The sequence below is a fragment of the Pocillopora verrucosa genome, chromosome 1 (genome assembly GCF_036669915.1).
Source record: "Pocillopora verrucosa isolate sample1 chromosome 1, ASM3666991v2, whole genome shotgun sequence".
In the NCBI taxonomy this organism is placed as follows: Eukaryota; Metazoa; Cnidaria; class Anthozoa; order Scleractinia; family Pocilloporidae; genus Pocillopora; species Pocillopora verrucosa.
In genome coordinates, this window is record NC_089312.1 from 36,315,836 (window position 1) to 36,336,503 (window position 20,668).

The following is a 20,668-nucleotide window of genomic DNA, read 5'->3' on the forward strand; positions in this document are numbered from 1 at the left end:
TAAGTTATGGATAAGCCAAAAAGTTTTCAATCTTGTGATTTCCTTTTGAGAAAATTATCAGCTATGAAATGTCCATCAATCATAATTCAACAAAATCCTAAATCCCAAAGAGAGCCGCTCCGCGCAAAACTTGAGTCCGAAGTAGCCTGGACACAAATACAATAAAAATATGGCCGATAGTTGTAGCAGCTTAGAACCAGTTGACCGAATAGTTGGCCAAATCCTCGAAGCGATTCATTTTGCCGCCACAAAACATAAAGATCAACGACGAAAAGACCCAGAGAAAACGCCATACATTAATCATCCCATCGGAGTAGCTTACATTCTCTTGAAAGAGGGAGGTGTTTATGATACAGATGTACTTCAGGTGAGGAGCACAGTCTTCGCACAGCGAAATCTTTATGTACCATCGGTTAGAGTTTTCACTACCCACCAATTCTGTGTGAACCTTAGAGATAAAAACTGCATATATCGGCTCTCGTTTCTACGAAAGTGTTATTCAATTGCTGATAAGTGATGGCTATTACATTTTTTATACGAGAAGTCCGACCCCTCGGTGGGTGGAAACGGGGAAAGGCAGAGAAGTCATTACATGGAGCAGGTGCCTGAATTCACATTCCTTTTAAAAAATCGTATCTCTTTAGTCCATACTCCCTTATATACCAGGGTCTGTCTTGGGTTGGTGTCTGCTCTTCGTGTCTCAACTTCTTTTTTTAGAAGGAATCTGAACTCAAAATTTTACTAAAATCAGAGTCGTCATTACATAAACGACAAAGTCTGAGAAACTGCGAAAAAGGTATGGAATTCTTGACATGTGATGAGCACGAAAATGAATACAACAAGTAACAATGTGAGTCTGTAGGTTTGTAGCAAACACTAGTGCATAGACCGTTGCCATCAGTTGAAATTTTGATGCCTAGAAAAGCCAAAGATGTGCTGCACCGGTATCGCCGGTGCAGCACATACCGCAAGCTGCACCGGTATCGCAGAGGTCATGGGTTCAAATCCCGTACAGGCCTGAATTTTTTTCAGGCCTTATTTCACTACTGCCTAAGTAGTGCAAATTACTGCGAGGATCACTTTCATTCACTTCTTTATCCGCAGTTCAAATATATGACTTTCATATATTCTTAACCATTTATTCAATCACTTCACGGGTTTATTTAGAACCAACTTCATGACCAGCTCCCAGTTGGCTTGTTAGCTCAGTTGGTAGAGCGCTGCACCGGTATCGCAGAGGTCATGGGTTCAAATCCCGTACAGGCCTGAATTTTTTTCAGGCCTTATTTCACTACTGCCTAAGTAGTGCAAATTACTGCGAGGATCACTTTCATCATTAAACATGTTACATGCAATATAACAGCCTGATAATACAACTTTGGAATGTTTTGATAGTTGACATTTTTTTGAGGAATTTCTATGATTTAAACAATTAAAAATGGTTAGAATCAATAATTGGAAAATTATTGGATATTGGAACATCTCTAAGATGAAAACCCTCTTATGTACCAGGAGTTCCAACACCCCATCTTGTTGAGCAACATATTACTTGTGTAGTTTGGTGAAGTACTTGTAAGGTGCCATTTACATGCATGACTGTATGCAAGACCTTGCTAGAGAAGATTTAGACTGAATAGCTTGCATACTAAGATTGACAAAGTATGGGGTAAGTAAGGAAATGATGGAGTAATTTGCAGGGCAGAATAAAAGGGTATGGACCTCTCTCTTTTCCCCCTCATCCTAACTATTTAGCCATTCTCACCACCACCTCCCCCACATTAGTCCTTTCACTTTCCAATCCAGTGCAGCTCAGATAATTATTAAAACTTTTCTCCAAGTTACACATTCTTTGAATATTTTTGAACAACAAATTTTTATCACACTACCTTTCTTTTTGTTTTGTTTTTTTGTCAATGAAGGCAGCTATTCTTCATGATACTGTGGAAGATACTAACACTACTTTTGATGAAGTGGAGTCAAAATTTGGACCAGAAGTACGGCATATTGTTAGTGAAGTAACTGATGATAAGAGACTTCCCAAATTGGAACGAAAACAGCTGCAGATTGTCCATGCAAAGACTTCCAGGTTAGCACAGGGATCAAGTTTACTTTTAGTGATTAACAGATCATTTTTCACATTCTTTTTTCAACAGAATGTAGTTTTAAAGAATTTCCTTTTAAGTAAGGGACTTCTTCCTGTGAGCAGCCAATATTACAGAAAACAAAGTGAAAATCTTGACAATGATTACAGGTGTTACAATTGGATAATACTGCACCAGTATTGCAGAGGTTATAGGTTCAAATCCTGTACAGGCCTGAATTTTTTAAGGCCTTATTTAAACTACTTCTTGAGTAGTGTTCATTACTGAAAAATCACTCTCAAATTCATTTAATAATCCACAGTTCATATGTATGATGTTCATATCATCACAGTCATTCATTCAGCACTTCACAGGTTTATTATGAACCAGCAAAATGACCAGCTCCCAGTTGGCTTGTTAGCTCAGTTGGTAGAGCACTGCACCGGTATCACAGAGGTCATGGGTTCAAATCCTATAAAAACCTGAATTTTTTTTGGGCCTTATTTCATCACAGCTTAAGTAGTGTTTACTACTGCAAAGATCATTCTTTAGTCTATTTATCAATCCACAGTTCATATAAATGATTTTTTTATATTTAGTCATTCATAAGTAGCATTTCCTTTTCTAGTGACTAACCTTAAGCATATAGGTTCCTGGTAAATTTTATTGCAGTCCTTTGTGACATTGGAAAATTTTTATAACCACATTAGACACATTTTAGTTTTAAATATTTTAACACCATGTCACTTGTCAAGCATATTGACATGTAGTAGCTCTCTGTAAATAAAAAGTGGCATGTAAAGTGTGTGGCAGATGCCTCCCTCTTGAAGGCACAGATTGATGGATGGCTTATATTGTATGTCTGATATTTCTCTATAATTTTTCAGGGTACAATGCAGTTATCTCTCTAAAAAGGCCAGTAGACGTTCCTGGGCAAACATATGGTTATAATCTGAGTGGTCACATTTGTCTGGAAGGGGAATGGGGAGAAATGCTGGGGGGGGGGGGGGGTCCAATGAGAACACTCTGTCTTGCTTTTTTATAATTTTTTTAAACCTTATCTTGTTTATTTTCCTCAAAATACATGTATTGACCTGTAAATTAAATTTTCACAACTGAAAATACTTAAATCTGCTCCAATTATCAAAACTTTGTGTAACAACAGCAGAATTAAGACAATGGCCACCTTTCATTTTAAGTTAAAAGTACAGCAATAGCATTTCCATACTCCTCCTGTCCAATCTCAACCTTATAAAGTGAATCTTGAAAAGTTGTATTGTTCAGTGCTGGCGTTTAGCTCTGCTCCAAACTCTTACTTACCCAACCACAGAAGCAGCAACAGCTGATACTTATTAGCATAAACCATGATTTAACTGGAACAGCTGTAACTATAGTTGCAATTAACTGCTATTTTTCTCCACTTTATTTCCTTTTTAGTCACAAGGTGAAACTTGTTAAGCTTGGAGAGAAACTCTTCAAACTCTTTAAACTCTTCAATTATTCCAATGAGAATACTCTGTCTCTCTTTTTCATAATTTTTTTAAACCTTATCTTGTTTATTTTCCTCAAAATACATGTATTAACCTGTAAATTGATTTAATATTTTCTGGTTTTTTAGATTTTCTGTTTTCTATGTTACAATAAATTTGGTTCAAAATCGGTTTGTTTCAGTCCTTTTTCCATCACAACTGTGAAAATACTTAAATCTGCTCCAATTATCAAAACTTTGTGTAACAACAGCAGAATTAAGACAATGGTCACCTTTCATTTTAAGTTAAAAGTACAGCAATAGCATTTCCATACTCTTTATGTCCAACCTCAACCGTCTAAAGTGAATCTTGAAAAGTTGTATTGTTCTGTGCCGGCGTTTAGCTCTGCTCCAAACTCTCACTTACCCAACCAAAGAAGCGGCAACAGCTGAATTTATTAGCATAAACCATGATTTAACTGGAACAGCTGTAACTATAGTCGCAATTAACTGTTATTTTTCTTTACTTTATTTTCTTTTTAGTCACAAGGCGAAACTTGTTAAGCTTGGAGATAAACTCTTCAATTTGAGAGATCTCAATCGTGTCACCCCAGAAGGCTGGACACAAGAAAGAGTTGATGAGTACTTCCTGTGGGCACATAAAGTTGTTGAAGGACTTAAAGGAACGAATGAAGCTTTAGAAAATGAACTTTACAAATTGTTTGCCCAGCGTGGCATTTCTGAGATATAGCGTAGAACTGAGTAGAGAAGATATGTATAGAAATCATATCTTTTTTAATTATTCATATTTCTGATCGCAGGATGACTTGTTGTCGTGTCAGTAGAGTTGACGGAGGTTTGCTTCTTCTTGTACCTCATTTTAACAAACTACTCTAAGTATCAAGTAATATTGTACATAGTAGGTTCACTTCTTCCCTTTTGTATAGAAATAACGAGAATCTAAGAACCATTACGTCGGGGATAATGTCACTTAAGAATTACCAACCTGACTGAGCTCATGTATCTATTGAATTTTTAAAGAGTTAGTGCGCGTGGAAATTTAATTCAATTTCTGGTGTCCTTTTGTTTTTGTTCACTTTGGTTGTTTTTGAAAAGCAAGAACTGTCCGGCTTTACGTCAACAAAGTTTACACTACACTTAATTCTCACTATCGTGTTTTATTAAAAAAAGATTACACTCTCCTTGTCTGGGAAAAATCGACCAATAAAGCCGTTGTTATTTTTGTGTTGGCAAGCATAGTGACCGGGAACAGAGTGAAGCACAAGCGTCCAAAAGTGTGTTAGTCATGGACAAAGTAAAACAGATAGTTTTGCTTTTGCTCACTACATTCTCGGTTGGTAAGTTGAATAACTGGCTCTTACACATATTTTTAAACATATTTTCATTTTAAATTGAAAATATAGTGGACGGGAAAAAGACTTGGTCGGTGTTAGTTATCCTATGTGGTAAAGGTGTTTTTGGAACTTGAGGCTATGCGGTTGAATTAGTTTAACAGTACAGGATTTTGGCATCGTTGTCAATGTGGAGTCTGCTTAAATTACAGTAAATGCCCGGTGAAAAAAGCATTTTAAAACGTTGGGTAGTTTAACATGTCAAGATTTGGAACGTAAACAGAAGGGATACATGGCCTTAGTCCGAAACATGCTTCGGAGCACGTTTGAAAGGAAATCGAGGGAAGGGAAGGGTTTGCTTTTATTATTGTTGGTGTTAACTCTGATCTTTAGTATGTGAGCTTGTCATCAATATGTAAAACTAAGTAAGCATGCTTTTCACACTGAATCAAGCAGCAAATACGCTCGGGTAATTCTTCTCTGAGGTGGCGGGTCTATGTTGTTAATCAAGTTGGAAAAAAACTTGCAATTGTGTAACATTAAATTTAATCAGTTTGCAATTAAAGAAGTCTTTCTAAATAACCTTTAAGTAATTGCTTTTTTTTTGCGGTTTCTTATTAAGATGCTAATTCAAGGATATCGTGTCTCATTCATAGCTACAATGACGCACTTTACTTCTAAATTCGCCGCCTTTAGAGGAAACTGTTGATTGGAGTTCATGAGAAAGGCTGTTCCACAACATAGCACCTCTATAGGAAAAAGTTCTCTCTGAATAGTTGGGGATGGTAGAACAGCCAATTTTTTCTTGGAATTCCTCACTCAGTACGAAGTTATATCATTTCGGTGTATAAGTCGAGACTGAAGATATTCATGGGTAAATCCATATAGAGGTTTGCACATCATAATAGATATGGCTACTAGTCTTTGATGAGTAAGTTTTCGCAAGAGATCATAAATTGTTTGTAATCTCTTGGTTTTCGCCCGCTGAGTGCCTGAAACAACTCGTCAATATCGTCCTCATTGCTTCAGTGCATATAATAAAATCAGGGCTGCGCGGTTTTGAAGTTCAGTCGGTAGTTTTTCACATAGGCCGATGCCGCAGTTGCCTTAAAAACAACGCTGCAATAATCAAATCTGTTTCACAAATCAATTGGAAGATTTATTTAAGGGGGGGGGGGGGGGCTGGTCATTTAAGTCAGGTTAATGTTGCAAACATCCTTTATAATTCTAGGATGTGAATGTCGACTTAAAGCTTTGGTCCCATAACATCATCTACGCGCCAGTCACAAAAAAAATTTGAAAATCATTGTTTAAATACTCAGGAAACTAAACCAAACAAGCTGGCGATGGCAACGAGAGCGCCTATGAAAAATAAGGTTTAAAAAGCAGATCGACAACTCTATACGGGCGTTTTAAAGTTTGTGGTCGTCATCTGTCAAACAAACAGCATGAAATAACCCTTTACTTTCCATTCATCATTCCCTGTTCTTCATTCGTTACTTTGTGAACAAGATTAATTGACATTGGCTAGGGGAAAAACGTTTCCCTTTCTCCCCCAATAACGCTGAGATACGTGTTGATCCTTCTTGATTTCATTTGTTTGATACAGTTTTTGGGCTGAGATGCTACAACTGTGCCAGCTCTGAGTCGTTTGATGACTGCTCTGAAAACGAAAAAGTGGACTGCACTTCTGGATTTGATCGATGCTACAGAGGAGAAATCTTCTATGATATCAATTCACAAACAGTCAAGACTTACGGAAAAGGCTGCACTACTGCCGCGCAGTGTACAGACCAGAATGATCTAATGTGTAAAAATATAAAATCTTCTGGGGTTAAAAATGTCAAATGTCACATGAAGTGCTGCACTGAAGACCTCTGTAACTCATCCGCAGGAGTTCAAGTCAGCATTCTCATTCTGTTCACGTGCGTAGTCTTTGGTTTGGGTTATCTGCGCAATTAGATATGAACGGATACGTAAACGTTTCCTAACTCTTAGAATTGCAGAGGTTTAGTTAATATCAGAAATCGTGTAACAAAGTTTGGTCAAGAATATGTTGATATCCTACTTGTATAATCATTAAATGCAGTAGCTCCACTCAAAGTGTGTGTTTGTGAAGTTAATGTTGAACCCAAAAAATAATGACCGGTCCCCAGCCTCACCACCACCCAGTGAAGTGAGGGGACTGAGCAAAACAAGGAAATCCCCAGGTGGGTGTAGTTTACTGTAAGAACTGTAACCATGACACACATTTTATCTGAAAGTATACATCTCTCTCTGTCCAAAGCAGCTTTACAAAAAAAAGCATCATTTGTAACTGTGTCAATAGTAAATGCAAAATTTATCATCATACACCACACAAAACTGGAAAACACAAACAGATTGGGATCAGTAATAAACTTGCTTCTTATCAGACCATTTTAGGCTCATTTGTCAAATAAGCTCAATGCTTTTCCTTCTCAACGAGACAACCCTTGTCTTTTCCATTCCACTATGTAATATCCTTGAGCTATGTTATTAAACACAGTACCTTTACAGCTTTTTGTCATGAATATCATAATACCTTATCAGCTTATCACTCCTAGTTATATTCTGTATTTTATGACATTAAAAAACGTTTAAGGAAATTGGTGTGATTTTCAAATGTTCCTTCAAGTGGTCTGGAAAGCAGCAGATATGTCACAAATTTAAGAAAATAAACAACAATTTTTAAAATGCGTTTTGACAGTTCTTCTGCCATCTTCAGTTCTGATTTATACAAAGTACAAAGTTGAATGAGAGCAACCTACACTTAATTATCAACTTTATCATGTTAATTTCAAACTTTCCTTGTAATTGTATAGTTACATTGTTTTGTTTCTATTGTGTTTTGTCCAATAAGCATTTTGTTATACACTTTAAATTCAACTTTGTATTTTGTATCAATCAGAACTGAAGATGAAAGAGGAACTGTCAAAACATGTTTTTAAAAATTGTCGAACATTTTCTTCAATTCCTTCAAGTGGCAATGGACAACAACTCACAACTGATTCAATCATTACAAGCATCAATTCCTAGAGAAACCATTAATTGGTTTTCACAGTGCCACTGGGTATTTTCCATGGAAGCACTTTGTCAGGAATCATCAAATCCCATGACCTTGTCCAAGAACATCGAAAACAATTCAGGTTTGCCAGAAGGAAAGTGCTTCAGTTTGGAAAAATTCTGTTCTCTAATGATCGATTCTAGAGTGCTGTAGACCAAAATATAAAATATTTTTAATAAAAATGAACTTTTCACAAAATTTACAAGGAATTTTCCTAAAAAAGTTTTTGTAAACAGAAAGTTATATCTTCCTTAGTACCTGTTCTGGACAACCCAGGATGTGTTTCATTTGGCTGATTGTCATGGGTGAACCAATATGTTGTATCAATATGACCTTATGTAGTCCACAAATGAGCTTTCTGTAATGCCTATGTTGGTAGAGCACCTTACCAAGAGATTAGAAGTTCTGTAGCTCAAAACTAGGGGCTTTTTGGTCCCAACAAATACATTTGAATTCAATATCTTTCTTTGTTCCTTGACTGAGCAAGAAATTTACCACATTTATCAATCTATCTACTTCTAATTGTAATCATAAGGATCTGTTCTCTGCTGAAAAACTGGCTGACCAAATCATGAAAGAAGAAATAACATACCCACAGGTAGCATAAGATAAATGACCATCTTCAGCAAGTTGACTTGCTAACTCCAACTGGTGATTATCCATCAGAAGTTCATTTATTACAACAATTAGTGGTCGGCCTGCTTGTAAAGTTTCTAAAACACTTCCAGCCCCTTAAGATGATAACAAAATTAATAAAGTATGTTGTAAGTATCAATGAGGCTGGGTAGCAAGGTAGAAGTGTAGGCGCAAGAATTTGTATTATCATTTTTTGTTAGTGTTGGTGTTTCATAGTTTCGTGTTAGGTGTTTATTTTCTTGTTTTCATTAGTGGCCTTTGTCAGTTACCAGTTTTGTACTTGTTATATTTATTTGCATATCGTATATATATTGTTTGCGCGTAATTTATTTGGTTAGTTGTGTAGTTTGCGAAAATTATTGTTACATATCTAGCTCTGGGATTCGTGTTTTTCGTCTTTGGTTTGGTCACATTCGTCTTGTAAGTGTTCTTGTTTATTTTGCTTTGTCGTTTTTTGTCAATTAATTGAGCTTGACAAGTCTTCTCATTTCTGGATGTTTGCATGATTAGGTTTACTTCCAAGCCATTTATGAATAGAATCCACAGAAAATTATAGACAGAAATTACACGTCATCTCACAATCCATTTACCTCTATTGTATTGTACTTGACTAAATAATCCGTAGCTCACAGTTTTCACAAGGTTTTACTTGTAAGCTGGTGGCGACCATAGCAAATGGTCGCTCAGTGTCAGCCATTATGAGCATACTAGTTCTTTAAAAGTCTGTTAATAACTAGTTTAAGTTGAACTTACCAGCATGACTGATCACAAGTGAAGCGCTTTGTATATCTTCTGCTATTGAATCTTTATATCGGTAGTATTGCATTGATAAATTCTTCTTATCTATGATATCTGGTTCAAAAACACCTCTTCCTATTTGTAGAACGACAGAACCATAGCCTAGTTTTTCAAACAGCTGTGAATGTAAAATAGGACAAGAACTGTTTTTTTAAAGCTGAGAAATAATATATAAAAATTATCCTCAATCTGCGGGAAACTTGATTCCCGGTTTAGAGCAGTAATTCTTCTGTTCCAAGTTACGATCGCTATTTCAAAGTAGTGAATCGTAGTTTCATACTGGTTCAAAAGGGCCAGCTCCAGCCTAAATTATCGAATCATCAAGCGAGTCTTCTGTCCATAATAGGTGTCTCTCGTTTTAAGTACAGAACTGCCAGTTCAATGTGTAAATTAGTATCGTAAGTTGCAAGGCAAATCTCGCGATCATCAGCAGAAAAAAAGTAGCAGCAGCATATTCAATAATGGCTATCTTAGGTACCTCAAGAAATGCTTTGCTAGAGACTGTTTCAATTAAGCGATCAAAACTCGTTGTTCCCACAGTGACAAATACTTTCCTAGCGTCCGCCATATTTGCTCTGAACACTTAATATTGTAGTTCAGCGGATGTAACCAGCAGCCTCGTTGTGGGTATCAAAAGATCATATTGTTGTTTTGGATGGCCATGCAGGCTAAAACTTCGCTTGAAGTAAAAGGGGAAATCTCGCCATCAACTTGTGTCTACACGAGCTGTTATTGGTACGTTGGATCATAAATACCTTTCTGATAAAGCATTTATCTTTTTTTGGGGGGAGTTAGTAGTATCAAAACTAAAGAAATAATTTCATCAGCAACAAATCACGTATTAGAACCTACCAAGGTTTCTGTCATTGAATTGTACAGTACACAGGTAATAGCGAAATTCTCATAAGAATGTTAAAACCTTTATCTTTTCCTTTTATTTGCATATCGTGTTTATGAAATACCTGCATAACTTAATGTTTGCACTCCGTGTCATTTCCCCCTCTGATCTATTTTTTGCGCGTGAAATTGTAAGTATTTTCGCGGGGTTTTCCCGTGTACGCTAGTAAAAGACAATCGAAAACTGTTTGAGTTAAAAAAAAAAGTTCATGTTTCAAAGGAGTTTGATCCGTGTCTTTTTATTGTGCACTATAGGGTGAAATTGAACTAGGCATAGGCATAGGCACGTCGTTTTTGTTTTGTGAGATTTTGAAGCCTGTTTAGTTGGATTACCCTTGATTTTGTTATGTGCCAGGTTTCGAAATTAAATTTTTATCTTACATCAGGAAAATTTGGAATTGTAAAAGTTGCCTTCCTTTCTGTAAATACTTTCTTAATCTAGTTTGCTCTTTTCAGATATAGGATCCCAAGTTGGATGTTACTTGATCAAAATAGCATGAACTTAAGGGCATGGATATGACTGAGATAGTTGCATATTCATGACAACCTTTTCTTCTCCTCATAAATAGCCCTATTCCTTCTATTCAATGTTGCAGAACAATCATGACCTCAAGCAAGCCAGGTTTTTGGTTTTCTGTTTTGAACAGCATTGGAGTAGGGGGTAGGAAAGAGAAGAAAAAATAAATTTAGACTTCTGTGCCTGTTAAACAAAACCCTGAGTGAACAAAGTAATGCTTTATTTGATGTATTTTCTCCTCTTTGTAGTGAAGAAAATGTTTGGAAGTTATGTGAGCAGATAAGAGATGAAAAAGAGCAAAACCTGAGTGAATATTATTCAGTGTTCATATCTAACGAGAAAAGACAGGTTAGTTTACAGCTTCGTATATAATGTAAAATATTATATGGTAAGAAATTTAAGAAAGGCTTACTTGCTCACTGAAAAGTGTGGTTAATCATCTGTGATATGTTAATCAACTAGGTTCCTTTATGGATGCAAAAATCTGCAAAGGACCCTTTAGCTCCAGTTGTTTGGGTAAGTCAATAACTTTGTGACACAAGACACCTTAATGATTCTCTTTAGGGCTCAGAGCACTTATTTACTTTTGGTACTTCAAGGGAGGGCACTTTTGTGAACCAGGGTGCTTCTTCAGGACAGGGTGCTTATTTCTTTTCTGAGAAGCAGTAGAATTTGAAACAAAGCTTTTATGTTTATTTGACTGAGGATCAAAAAGACTGAAAAACATACTTGTTGTCCCTCATCATTCCTTGCTAGAATGACTAGCCAAGCAATTGTCACAAAATCTTTTAGACAGAACCCATTGTTGGAAGGAACTGTGCATTTGCAGGGCCTTATTAGTTGAGAGACTGAGATAAGGACCACGTTTTTGTTGTGAGGCTTTTAGTGAGCAATCAAAGGATGATGAACCACAGTTGATCTCAATGTTCATCTACAATTTTATTCTAACAGTTCTATTACTGAAACAGATAAGGGGGGATTGGAATTAGGGTGCTCACTCAATAGGGGTGCTAATAAGAAGGGAGCGCCTATCAACAAAAACCAACTTTAGGGGGTTGCTTATCAGAGAGAAGGTTCTTATAGGAAAGAGGGCACTAAATCAAATCATTAAAGTAAGTGCTCACTTATTGAGATCAAATCAAAGTAAGGGATTTTTGTGAATGATGAAGCAAGATTTCTTTTTGGTCAAACTTCTCTTATAAACTGAAAAAGAGAGATTTTTTTTTTTAAATTCTCTAGCCCCAATTTTTTGGATGAAAAAGGATAGTGGTCAAATGTTTGATACTTTTAATAGTATAATAATAAATTAATTAAATTTATTATTATTTGAAATGAAGGTATGATTTCTTATTTCTCTTGCTTGATTTTAAAATGCTAGCCCTTAGAGGAAAGATCGGGGGAGTTTTCTCTTTGAACATTGATACTTCAACGTGCTGTGAAAAGAGAAGTAGATTATTCACCATTGAACCAAAAGAGAGCTTAAAACTTTTTAGGTCATTTAAAATGTAGTTTTAAAACAAAAACAATAGTAGAGAATCCACCTTTTATGTTTTCGATGAAATCAGCAAGTTTTTTTTATTTCAGGACTACCATGTGCTGCTACTACGTCAGGTGGATGCTAAGTGTTTGATATATGACTTGGATTCCATTCTTCCTTTCCCTTGTCCATTTGAACAGTATGTCCAACAGGCAATCCAAAATGACAGACAACTTAAAAAACACTTTCACAGGTACTCTCTGCTATGTTGTTGTATGTTGTAAACTAAAAGGCCATGGATATGTAGATAAGGATGTATGAAAAAAGTTTGGAAGAGTTAAGGGTAGTTGAATGCATCTATATCTGATGCAGATATGTGTACTTACAACTCTGCTACTTAGATCCTTTGTAACTGAAGACTTTGTTGCTTCTTTCCACCCTCTCTCTCCCCCCCCCCCACGCCCTCCACACCTGCAGGAAGGTTTGGCCTCACAAGTTTTTTGAGGGGATAACACCAATGAACTCAGTGAATTTTGGAAGCCATAGTTATATATGTGCAATTGATATGGGAAAGTGGACTTTCAAGCATATTTTGCTTTTCATACTTGTTTTGTCAGCCAAGATCAAATATTAGCATAACTAACAATTTAGACACCACTTGCTACTGCTATTTGCAAGGTCTAAGAAAGTTTTGAGTGCATTTTTTATGCAAGTGGAATGTCAATTGTTCCGTCATAGAAACAGTGGTGTTGAATATGATTTGTAGGACCTACAAGCTATAGAGGGGTTCTCTTTTATAACTTGTAAATAAAACTACATTTGAAGACTTAATAGTTGTCTTTCATTCAATATAGAAAATTTAGAGTCATACCAGCAGAGATATTTCTCAGTACATTTGCCTCAGACCGGTCTCATATGAAGAAACCAAATGGAGAGTGGGTAAAACCTCCTCCTCCATACTCGCCTATCAGATCTGAAGGTAAGTAATAACAGCTTAACCAGAATGCTACCAGAAGGATGTTCAATAATGAATAATTTTAATTGTTAATAACTCATTTTTTAATAGGATTGCATATGTAGTATTCCTCCTCAACACACTTTTGTATCATCCTTTTGAAATAAATGCAAGTAACTTTATTATAATCACAAGATTGGTGAAAGCCAGGTTATTAAACTGAAGGACTTAGTTTCAAATAAGCTGCTGCATGCAGATTTTTTTTATGTTCTATAAAATTAATGGAAATGCAGTTGCTCTGGTAATCACCAGTGACCAGGATGAAAATTATACAGTAACATTTCTCCACTCATAGTTGGTGAATAGGGGGGTAAATGATGCTTATATGTTCCATGTATTATGTATTACAATACAACCATTAATTTTCACACAATGTTTTTGGCTTCTTTGCATCATGTAAAATAACTGTACAGTAATCACATGATCACCCCGCACACTCTGATATTTCCTTCCATCAAAAAAAAACAAAGTCAGCTGTGGAAAGCTTGCTCAAGAGTTTTATCTTTTCATCTATATTATTTTTCATGGAAGAAAAATAAACTTGTTTTTATAGTTCATTGATAGTGACATTTAAGAGCTAGTTGCAAACAATCATCTGCCATCTGATCACAATGGCTTTTTTACCAACCATTTGTGGGCAATATTATTATTGGGAGGTTATAAAATAAAAGAAAACTCTTTCTGGCTTTCTTTCCACAGTTCATAGTCTCTTCAAATATTCATTTTTGGACAATCTCTTAGCTGCAGACATTTATATCAGCTAACATATCAAGTGCCCGCCAGGGAATTGTTTATCAAATGTTCACTTTAACCTCTGAATTTGAGACTGAATGTGACTGATTTTTTTATTTCATAGAGAGCACAATGAACCTTCAAGAATTTATTGATATGTCACAGGGTGAAGGAGAAGGACAAGTGATGGACTATAAAACATTCATCAAAAGTTTTACTTCAACAGAATGATTGGATGTTGTGATTATTACAACTCCTGTTAAATATTATTGGATGATATTACTTTGTCCTCAAAATTTTGTTTTCTTCATGTTGTACTCATCAGAGTACAGAAAGTGGTATGCTTGCTTAATTACCATTTTAGTGTAATGTTTGTTAATGCAAAAAGACAACGAGCGTTCCGTAAGGGTTGCATAAAGTTCAAACGCGCAAGTGCAAGCATGCAATGATACCCTATATTTGTACAGAAAGAAAGTCAGTTTTGTAGATTTAAGAATTACTGCTAGTTATTGTATTATGTCTTCTAACTTTCGTAGAAAAAAAGAAAAAGGTCCACACGTGAAAAAAAAAGATAAATAAATCTTGTTACATTTATGAAATTAATCTGCTTCTTGTCTCTGTGGATAGTGGTATGACGTGATATGTATGCAGTTCGATTATTATTTGTCACAACCCTCAGAAAAACACGGAGTCGGAGTTTGTGTAAATGGATCTTTTCAAGCTAGAGTTGGAAACTTGATTCCCGGGTTGATACACGCGCATGCGATAAACACCAAACCAATATAGGATCTTTTCTTTCTTTATTCCTTTTCCTATTCCTTGGGGCGTTACTATATCGAAGCGGTCAACTGAAATCATTACGTGAAGAAATTACTTAAGTATTGTGATCATAGCTTAAGAATAATCTCGATTTTTGGAAACGAGCACGTGGCAATTAAGAGAACCAAAGGAAAGGTAAAAACCAGCGATGAGTTTCGCTTTGAGTAACAGCTACAAGCCAGGTAACATAATCACAAAACAAGTTAATACTTATCAATGTTCGCGGGTCTTGATTACTTTATCGAGGATTACGGTCTAAGTTGTCTTCTATTCAAAAACGATCTTGATCATACGGGGTCTTATCCCGAACTGAAATGCTAGCTGTAATTTTCTGTCTAAAAAGAACTAATCACGGGGGCGTCAACCTAACCAAAAAATATTTCGCAGCTTTTCTCGGAAGCGGTAACATTTAGCTTCAACGGAAGCAGTTACAGTTTGATCTTTAATTGGCCGTAAGTAGAAATCAAAACTGTAAACGATCTTAGTGACGGACTAAAGAAGAAACAAACTGTTCTTACTGATTGAGGTAGTGCTGGTGATTGATATGATAGTGCTATCACTACAACATCACCGGTGCGCTCTTCGTTTAGAACACAATGGTTTAACGGGCGGAAACATCTGAAACTCCCCCACATACCAAAACTTAGGCTGTTTCCCCACAGAACCACCCTGTCTATCTGCGCCTAGTCGATATCCACTGAGAGCCCTTTGCACTATGACACTTCCTCGTTTTCTTCGCACTTTTTTTTTCTAAATTTACAGTTTAATGCTGTGAATAATTTTGTTTGTGAGATCTACACGGAATATTAACATCCCTTATGGAGTTGTGGATCGGCGAAAGTTTAGAATTCTAGAAGAAGAAGCGGTTATTAAGGCCTCTCTCGTTTTTAAACACCTGCTCTCTTGAACATACAAACTATGAGAAAATCTAAAATCCTGTTATCAAGAGACAACAAAGGAATGTTATTTTAGTGACTCGAGTGTCATCAGAAGACAGCACGGTGGGATCGGAACGATTACTGTAAATAACATTCGTGCTTTGATTTTTTTATGAAGCTACAGTACGCTGTACAGGTAGCTGCGGCACTTTGCTTTTAAAACACGGAGGACAAATTTCAGTGGAAGCCACTGGCATAAGGAGAAACAAGGGCACTGGAATGGAAATTCCTGGCTCTTACACCTTTTACCGCAAGAAGCCTTTGAAAATAAAGCGGATTTCAACTTAACAGAACTAAGAAGAGACAAAAAGGATAAAGAGGATCTTAAGATTTGTCGATAAAGTCAGTGTCGGCATTTAAAATAAGCTGTTAACTGTGAAGTTGTTCCATTGTTACAGAACTGAAGGATTTGGATTCTAGTTTGTCTGTTTCGCATTTGTCTTTAGTCGCGTTTTGACATTTGCTCGTTATATCGGAGTATATTATACGTTTGGGCCTCTGGAAAGTGTTCGTGTTAACAAGGATTTCGTTATATTGAGGTTCTTTTCCATATATTTTCTTGTAACTTTGTCCGGGCTGAAGAGTATCCTGGTTATACCGAGTACTTCGTGATATAGAGGTTCGTTAAATCGAGGTTCCACTGTTCATTACCCTCAGCCGAACAATAACGGCTTAACGTAATTATCTCTCGGCTAAAACTATTGACTTTTCGTGATTTTTATCAAAATATCGCACTCATCGGGAAAAGAAAACTGAGTCGGACTCATGTGCCCTTAACTCCATAATCTCAAATTAACAAGGAAAATGAAATTGAGGAAGAAAGTTGCCCTAATAGTTTTCTACAAGAGATCATCTTGTTTCCTAGAATGAACATAACTGTGTTGTTATTCCGAGACTCAAATAACACTCAGAGAACTTGTCGAAACTTGCTTCGATAATTGATATTTACATTCCAACATCACAATATGTACACACTGAAAAGTTCGCAAGGAAATACAGCTCCATATTTCTAAACCTTTTCTGGAAGACAACCGTTGAAAGGACAACGATGAAAGAACTTGTTTTCATAACCGCGACTCTATGCTTTTGGGTAACGTATGGTAAGTCTAAAGCACTGCATTAAAATGTGACCAAAGCTATTTTACCACAATCGAAACTTAAAGGGAACTGGAGGGAAATGAAGCTTGTCGTCAAATATCTTGACTTAAAGTCGACTTGATTTAATGTGCTAGATTTGAACGTCAAATGAAACGGGAAATAGCATTCAGAGCATTCAGAGAGTTACTGCGCTCAGATTTCTTGCTCGGCAGGGAGCAAGTAACTGAGGGAGAGATATGATATCGAGAGATATGTCGCGAAACCCAGAAACTCTACATCTTATGTGACACAAGAGGTAGGGAAACAGTCGGCTAGAACACCTTGAGCACCTGTTAACATTCCTTTTCTAAAATTCATCTTTTCCTTAAAGGGCATGTAAACCCAAAAAACGTTCATTTTCTTTTCACATAGATGTTTAGTAAATATATCAAGTATACCAAAGGTGCCATTCGTTTTTTCTCAAAAGTCCATTTTCACTTTGAAAAAGCTCTTCCAAATTCGAAACATTCACCATTTTGAATGGCGCCATCTTTCTTGTGACGTCACGGGTGGAAACTACAAAGTTTCGTTTAATGATCGCGTGAGACACGGAGTCTTTTCCACAGCCGTTGTTTGCCGGTCTCGTCACGATTTTTTTACTTACAGTTTGCTTCAATATACTCAGTTTTTTCATAATGGTAAAGCGTTGTGTAATCCAGTTTTGTACTGATTCAAACAAAACTGAGCATATAACGCAAATATTTCCTAATGACGCAAATTTGAAGCACAATTTGTGAAACTTGTTCAAATAAAAATAGCCGATTTCGTCGAGCCGTTCGAACATTCTCTTGTTTGTAGCAGTCATTTTTCTTCCTGGTGTTGTACCGACAATTCAGGCCCTACCAGAAGCAAATTATTCGGAACTATAAACAGCTAGCTGTAGTACTGTATTATTAAATCAGTGACAGAAACAACTCAAGCAAATCGATCTCAAAATGTAACGAAACAGATGAAACGGAAAACATTTAGCTTACTCGTTTTCGGTGTGATTCTCTGTGCCTTACTGCTGCCTGTACGTGTAATAGGCCGTCTCTAGCACCCAGAAATCGAGGCAAATTGACTAAAAACCTGGATACTCAGTGATACAACTTATCTGGGTTTCAGACCCTCGCTCCTCTACTTTTTGCCACAATTGCCCGATTTCCGTACAACAAACACTTTCACGAGTTGTCGGCATTGGTTGACAAGTTCCACACTCGCACCTTTGACAATTTTATACAAAACACCCTCGGAAGCTCAGCGGGTTTAAAAAATTTCTGTTGCATTCTTTAAGATTGTGCCCTTGCTTTATTGGATTTTCATATCAAATACAAGTAAATCACACAGTAAATTAGATACCAGTCTGAGTTTCCGAGGAGGTCGCATCGCTGTCAACACTGCGTTCTTGCGGATCGCTTCGGTGAACCCTACGCAGCTCATATTGTTAAGGACGTGGCCCAGACTCTCCTAAAGATTCTAGACCATCCCCATCGCCGTCATATACTAAGCTTAGGGCATTCGAGTCGCTATCTTCTGAAAAACATCTTCGAACTACCGCTACTTACACGAGCTACCACACCAGTTCTGCTAGGGAATATGTGTTGCGCAATATTTCAGTTCCACCGCTTACGTCACGACTCTCGCTATTGTTTTTACCGGAAATAGAATTTCAGTTGAAAATGCCGATTTTCTCCTAAAATAAGTCGAATTGGACAAAACGAATTTCAGATTCGTTCTCTACGCCACTTTTAACATAGTATGAGAAAAACATGTATTTTTGGGTTTACATGCCCTTTAAGTTGTGCTAATTGCTACAAACTGAGAGTTTAAAGCTAACATTTTTTGTTGGTTTCTTATCGAAAGCTGGTGGATTCAATTGTTATCTGTGCAAAGGTATGCAGTCCTCACTCCAAGCATGCGATAACAAGATCCAGAAGGCTCATTGTTCGACGCATGCAAAAGGCGCTGACCGCTGTGGAATCTTCTCGTTCGTTAATACTTCTGGCATCAGAGTTTACGGCAAGAGTTGTGTATATGAGAGATTTTGCGAAAGCGAAGAGGAATTCTGTAAAAGCGTGTCAGAGGATTTTGGAAAAGGTATCACAGGGTGTGAAATCAGGTGTTGTAGCGAGGAATACTGTAATTACGATTCTAATACTGTTAGTGTTCCCAAGCAGTTTGCTGACGACTCTGAAGATTGTGGCTGGGTTGATGGAAGTGTGTCGCAAGGGGTCAGTGGCTTTCTTCACGGAGCATGCGCACTCTACGCCATGGCAATGGTCAAATAAGTATCATTAGCGACTGGGATAGACTACGAGCAGTCTCACCTTTACGGCGAGTCCATCGCGCTAGTCTAAAAACATCAGCGAAAAAAAATTAACGTTAGCGCGCCACGGAGAGCTCTGGGCACGCTAACATCATCTTTTTCCCTCGCTGTTCTTTTTTCGGACTTGTGCGACGGACTTAGTCGATAAGGAGGAACTGGTCGTAGTCTACGACTGGGAGGAAACCTTAGAAACATTTTCGTTTGCCGTGACTTACAGATTTTGTGATTGAACTGCTATTTAATAAGAAATTGGCGTTTGATTGGAAGAGAGAAGTGTTACCAATATATTAATTTCTTTCGCTGAAAATGATGACGATTGGAAACTTTTAAAAGGAGTCAGTAGGTTTATATGAGCTAATTAGTTTCTCTAAACTTCTGTACTAACAATATCCCATGCTTCTGCTCTATTACGATGGTCCTTGCGAATCTACCATGATCAGTTTTTCCTTTAGGTATCTGTTTGCTTATTTACGCTTTCTTGAATTCTGCTTTAGAATGGCACTGAAAAATCATCGCTAAATTCACGTATTCATTTATAGAATGATCATTTTGATAACAGCTGAATAAACCTAAGTTCTAAAACATTGGTGCTAAGATGTTGCTTTTCTAGGAGAAAAAACAATAAGATGAAGGAAATGTGCTTTTAAATCATTCAGCCCCTTATGAGTTTGAATAACCTGTTAAAGGAAATTTCTTGTTGAAACTACCTCTAGCCTCTATCTGTTTATTTCAGAAACTCGGCCAATTTCACCTCAGAATAAAGGCAGCTGAACGAAACACAGCGAGCGTGCCTGTCCCAGCAACAAAGCATTCACCGCCAATTTAACTGCTTGGTTTTTTTTTTTTGTTGTTGTTGTTGTTATCCCAGATCATGAAGAAATGGGGGGGGGGGGGGGGTTTGAGCTGGGGCACTAACAATCACCCATTGATGTAGCAGTGCCGTCCCTCCATCCCTTTGGGAGGCAGCATAAACGTAAGCATATACGGCCCGGGTTTTATTCCACCTTCTCGCTGAGTGCTCTTGAGTCAAAAAATATAAATCGTCATCGCCATGAAAACAAGAGTTCATCACATGAAAAATTTGACACATACAAACTGATGCAGGGGATACGTCACACGATTCTAGATTTGCTGGCTACAGTTCGAATTTAACAAATGTTAATAAGTCCCACAGATGTTACCATTAGACTCCACCACAGAAAGCCATCGCGTGACATTTCTTGGGCAGGTGCAGCGTTACACAGGTCTTTGGAGCAGCAAGCAGTGACACATTCTGATGCGTCAACAATGTTTTGACAGTAGCGGCTGGGATCAGTACAGTATATGACAGATAAACAACCTCTCCTGTATCTGTGGTTATCCGACAGTTGAAAGGATAGTTTGCCGCACGTAGTTCTTGGTTGACAAATTT

The 20,668-nt window shown here is 37.1% G+C and overlaps 3 protein-coding genes across 3 annotated transcripts; 2 read left to right on the forward strand and 1 right to left on the reverse strand.

The window, feature by feature from the left end:
- The first annotated feature begins 168 nt into the window (after positions 1–168).
- Positions 169–14,646, forward strand: LOC131798391 (protein N-terminal glutamine amidohydrolase). Its single transcript, XM_059116026.2, has 7 exons — positions 169–367; positions 10,058–10,155; positions 11,083–11,182; positions 11,297–11,350; positions 12,419–12,564; positions 13,166–13,290; positions 14,183–14,646. Exons 1-7 carry the CDS (start codon positions 170–172, stop codon positions 14,287–14,289), a joined length of 828 nt encoding a protein of 275 aa, XP_058972009.1. The 5' UTR covers position 169; the 3' UTR covers positions 14,290–14,646.
- On the reverse strand, positions 7,153–9,995 carry LOC131798390 (UDP-N-acetylglucosamine transferase subunit ALG13). The gene is made up of 4 exons (XM_059116025.2): positions 9,899–9,995; positions 9,376–9,538; positions 8,579–8,717; positions 7,153–8,133 (listed from the first exon to the last, which is right to left on the reverse strand). Exons 1-4 carry the CDS (start codon positions 9,986–9,988, stop codon positions 8,016–8,018), a joined length of 510 nt encoding a protein of 169 aa, XP_058972008.1. The 5' UTR covers positions 9,989–9,995; the 3' UTR covers positions 7,153–8,015.
- A 2,134-nt stretch (positions 14,647–16,780) lies between the features above and the next one.
- On the forward strand, positions 16,781–19,841 carry LOC131798448 (uncharacterized). Its single transcript, XM_059116097.2, has 2 exons — positions 16,781–16,915; positions 18,795–19,841. The coding sequence occupies exons 1-2, from the start codon at positions 16,864–16,866 to the stop codon at positions 19,217–19,219; spliced, it is 477 nt and encodes a 158-aa protein (XP_058972080.2). The 5' UTR covers positions 16,781–16,863; the 3' UTR covers positions 19,220–19,841.
- Positions 19,842–20,668: the final 827 nt, after the last annotated feature.

What these genes read in the sequence shown, in the direction of transcription:
- LOC131798391 (XM_059116026.2), top strand. Translation starts at nt 170, where the DNA reads ATGGCCGATAGTTGTAGCAGCTTAGAACCAGTTGACCGAATAGTTGGC. An exon ending in GTCTACACGAGCTGTTATTG is followed by an intron (nt 10,156 to 11,082) that starts GTACGTTGGATC and finishes TCCTCTTTGTAG; the next exon opens with TGAAGAAAATGTTTGGAAGT. An exon ending in TATCTAACGAGAAAAGACAG is followed by an intron (nt 11,183 to 11,296) that starts GTTAGTTTACAG and finishes TTAATCAACTAG; the next exon opens with GTTCCTTTATGGATGCAAAA.
- LOC131798390 (XM_059116025.2), bottom strand. Translation starts at nt 9,988, where the DNA reads ATGGCGGACGCTAGGAAAGTATTTGTCACTGTGGGAACAACGAGTTTT. An exon ending in CTAGCAAAGCATTTCTTGAG is followed by an intron (nt 9,539 to 9,898) that starts GTACCTAAGATA and finishes TTACATTCACAG; the next exon opens with CTGTTTGAAAAACTAGGCTA. An exon ending in TTATCTTATGCTACCTGTGG is followed by an intron (nt 8,134 to 8,578) that starts GTATGTTATTTC and finishes TTTGGTCTACAG; the next exon opens with CACTCTAGAATCGATCATTA.
- LOC131798448 (XM_059116097.2), top strand. Translation starts at nt 16,864, where the DNA reads ATGAAAGAACTTGTTTTCATAACCGCGACTCTATGCTTTTGGGTAACG. An exon ending in ATGCTTTTGGGTAACGTATG is followed by an intron (nt 16,916 to 18,794) that starts GTAAGTCTAAAG and finishes TCTTATCGAAAG; the next exon opens with CTGGTGGATTCAATTGTTAT.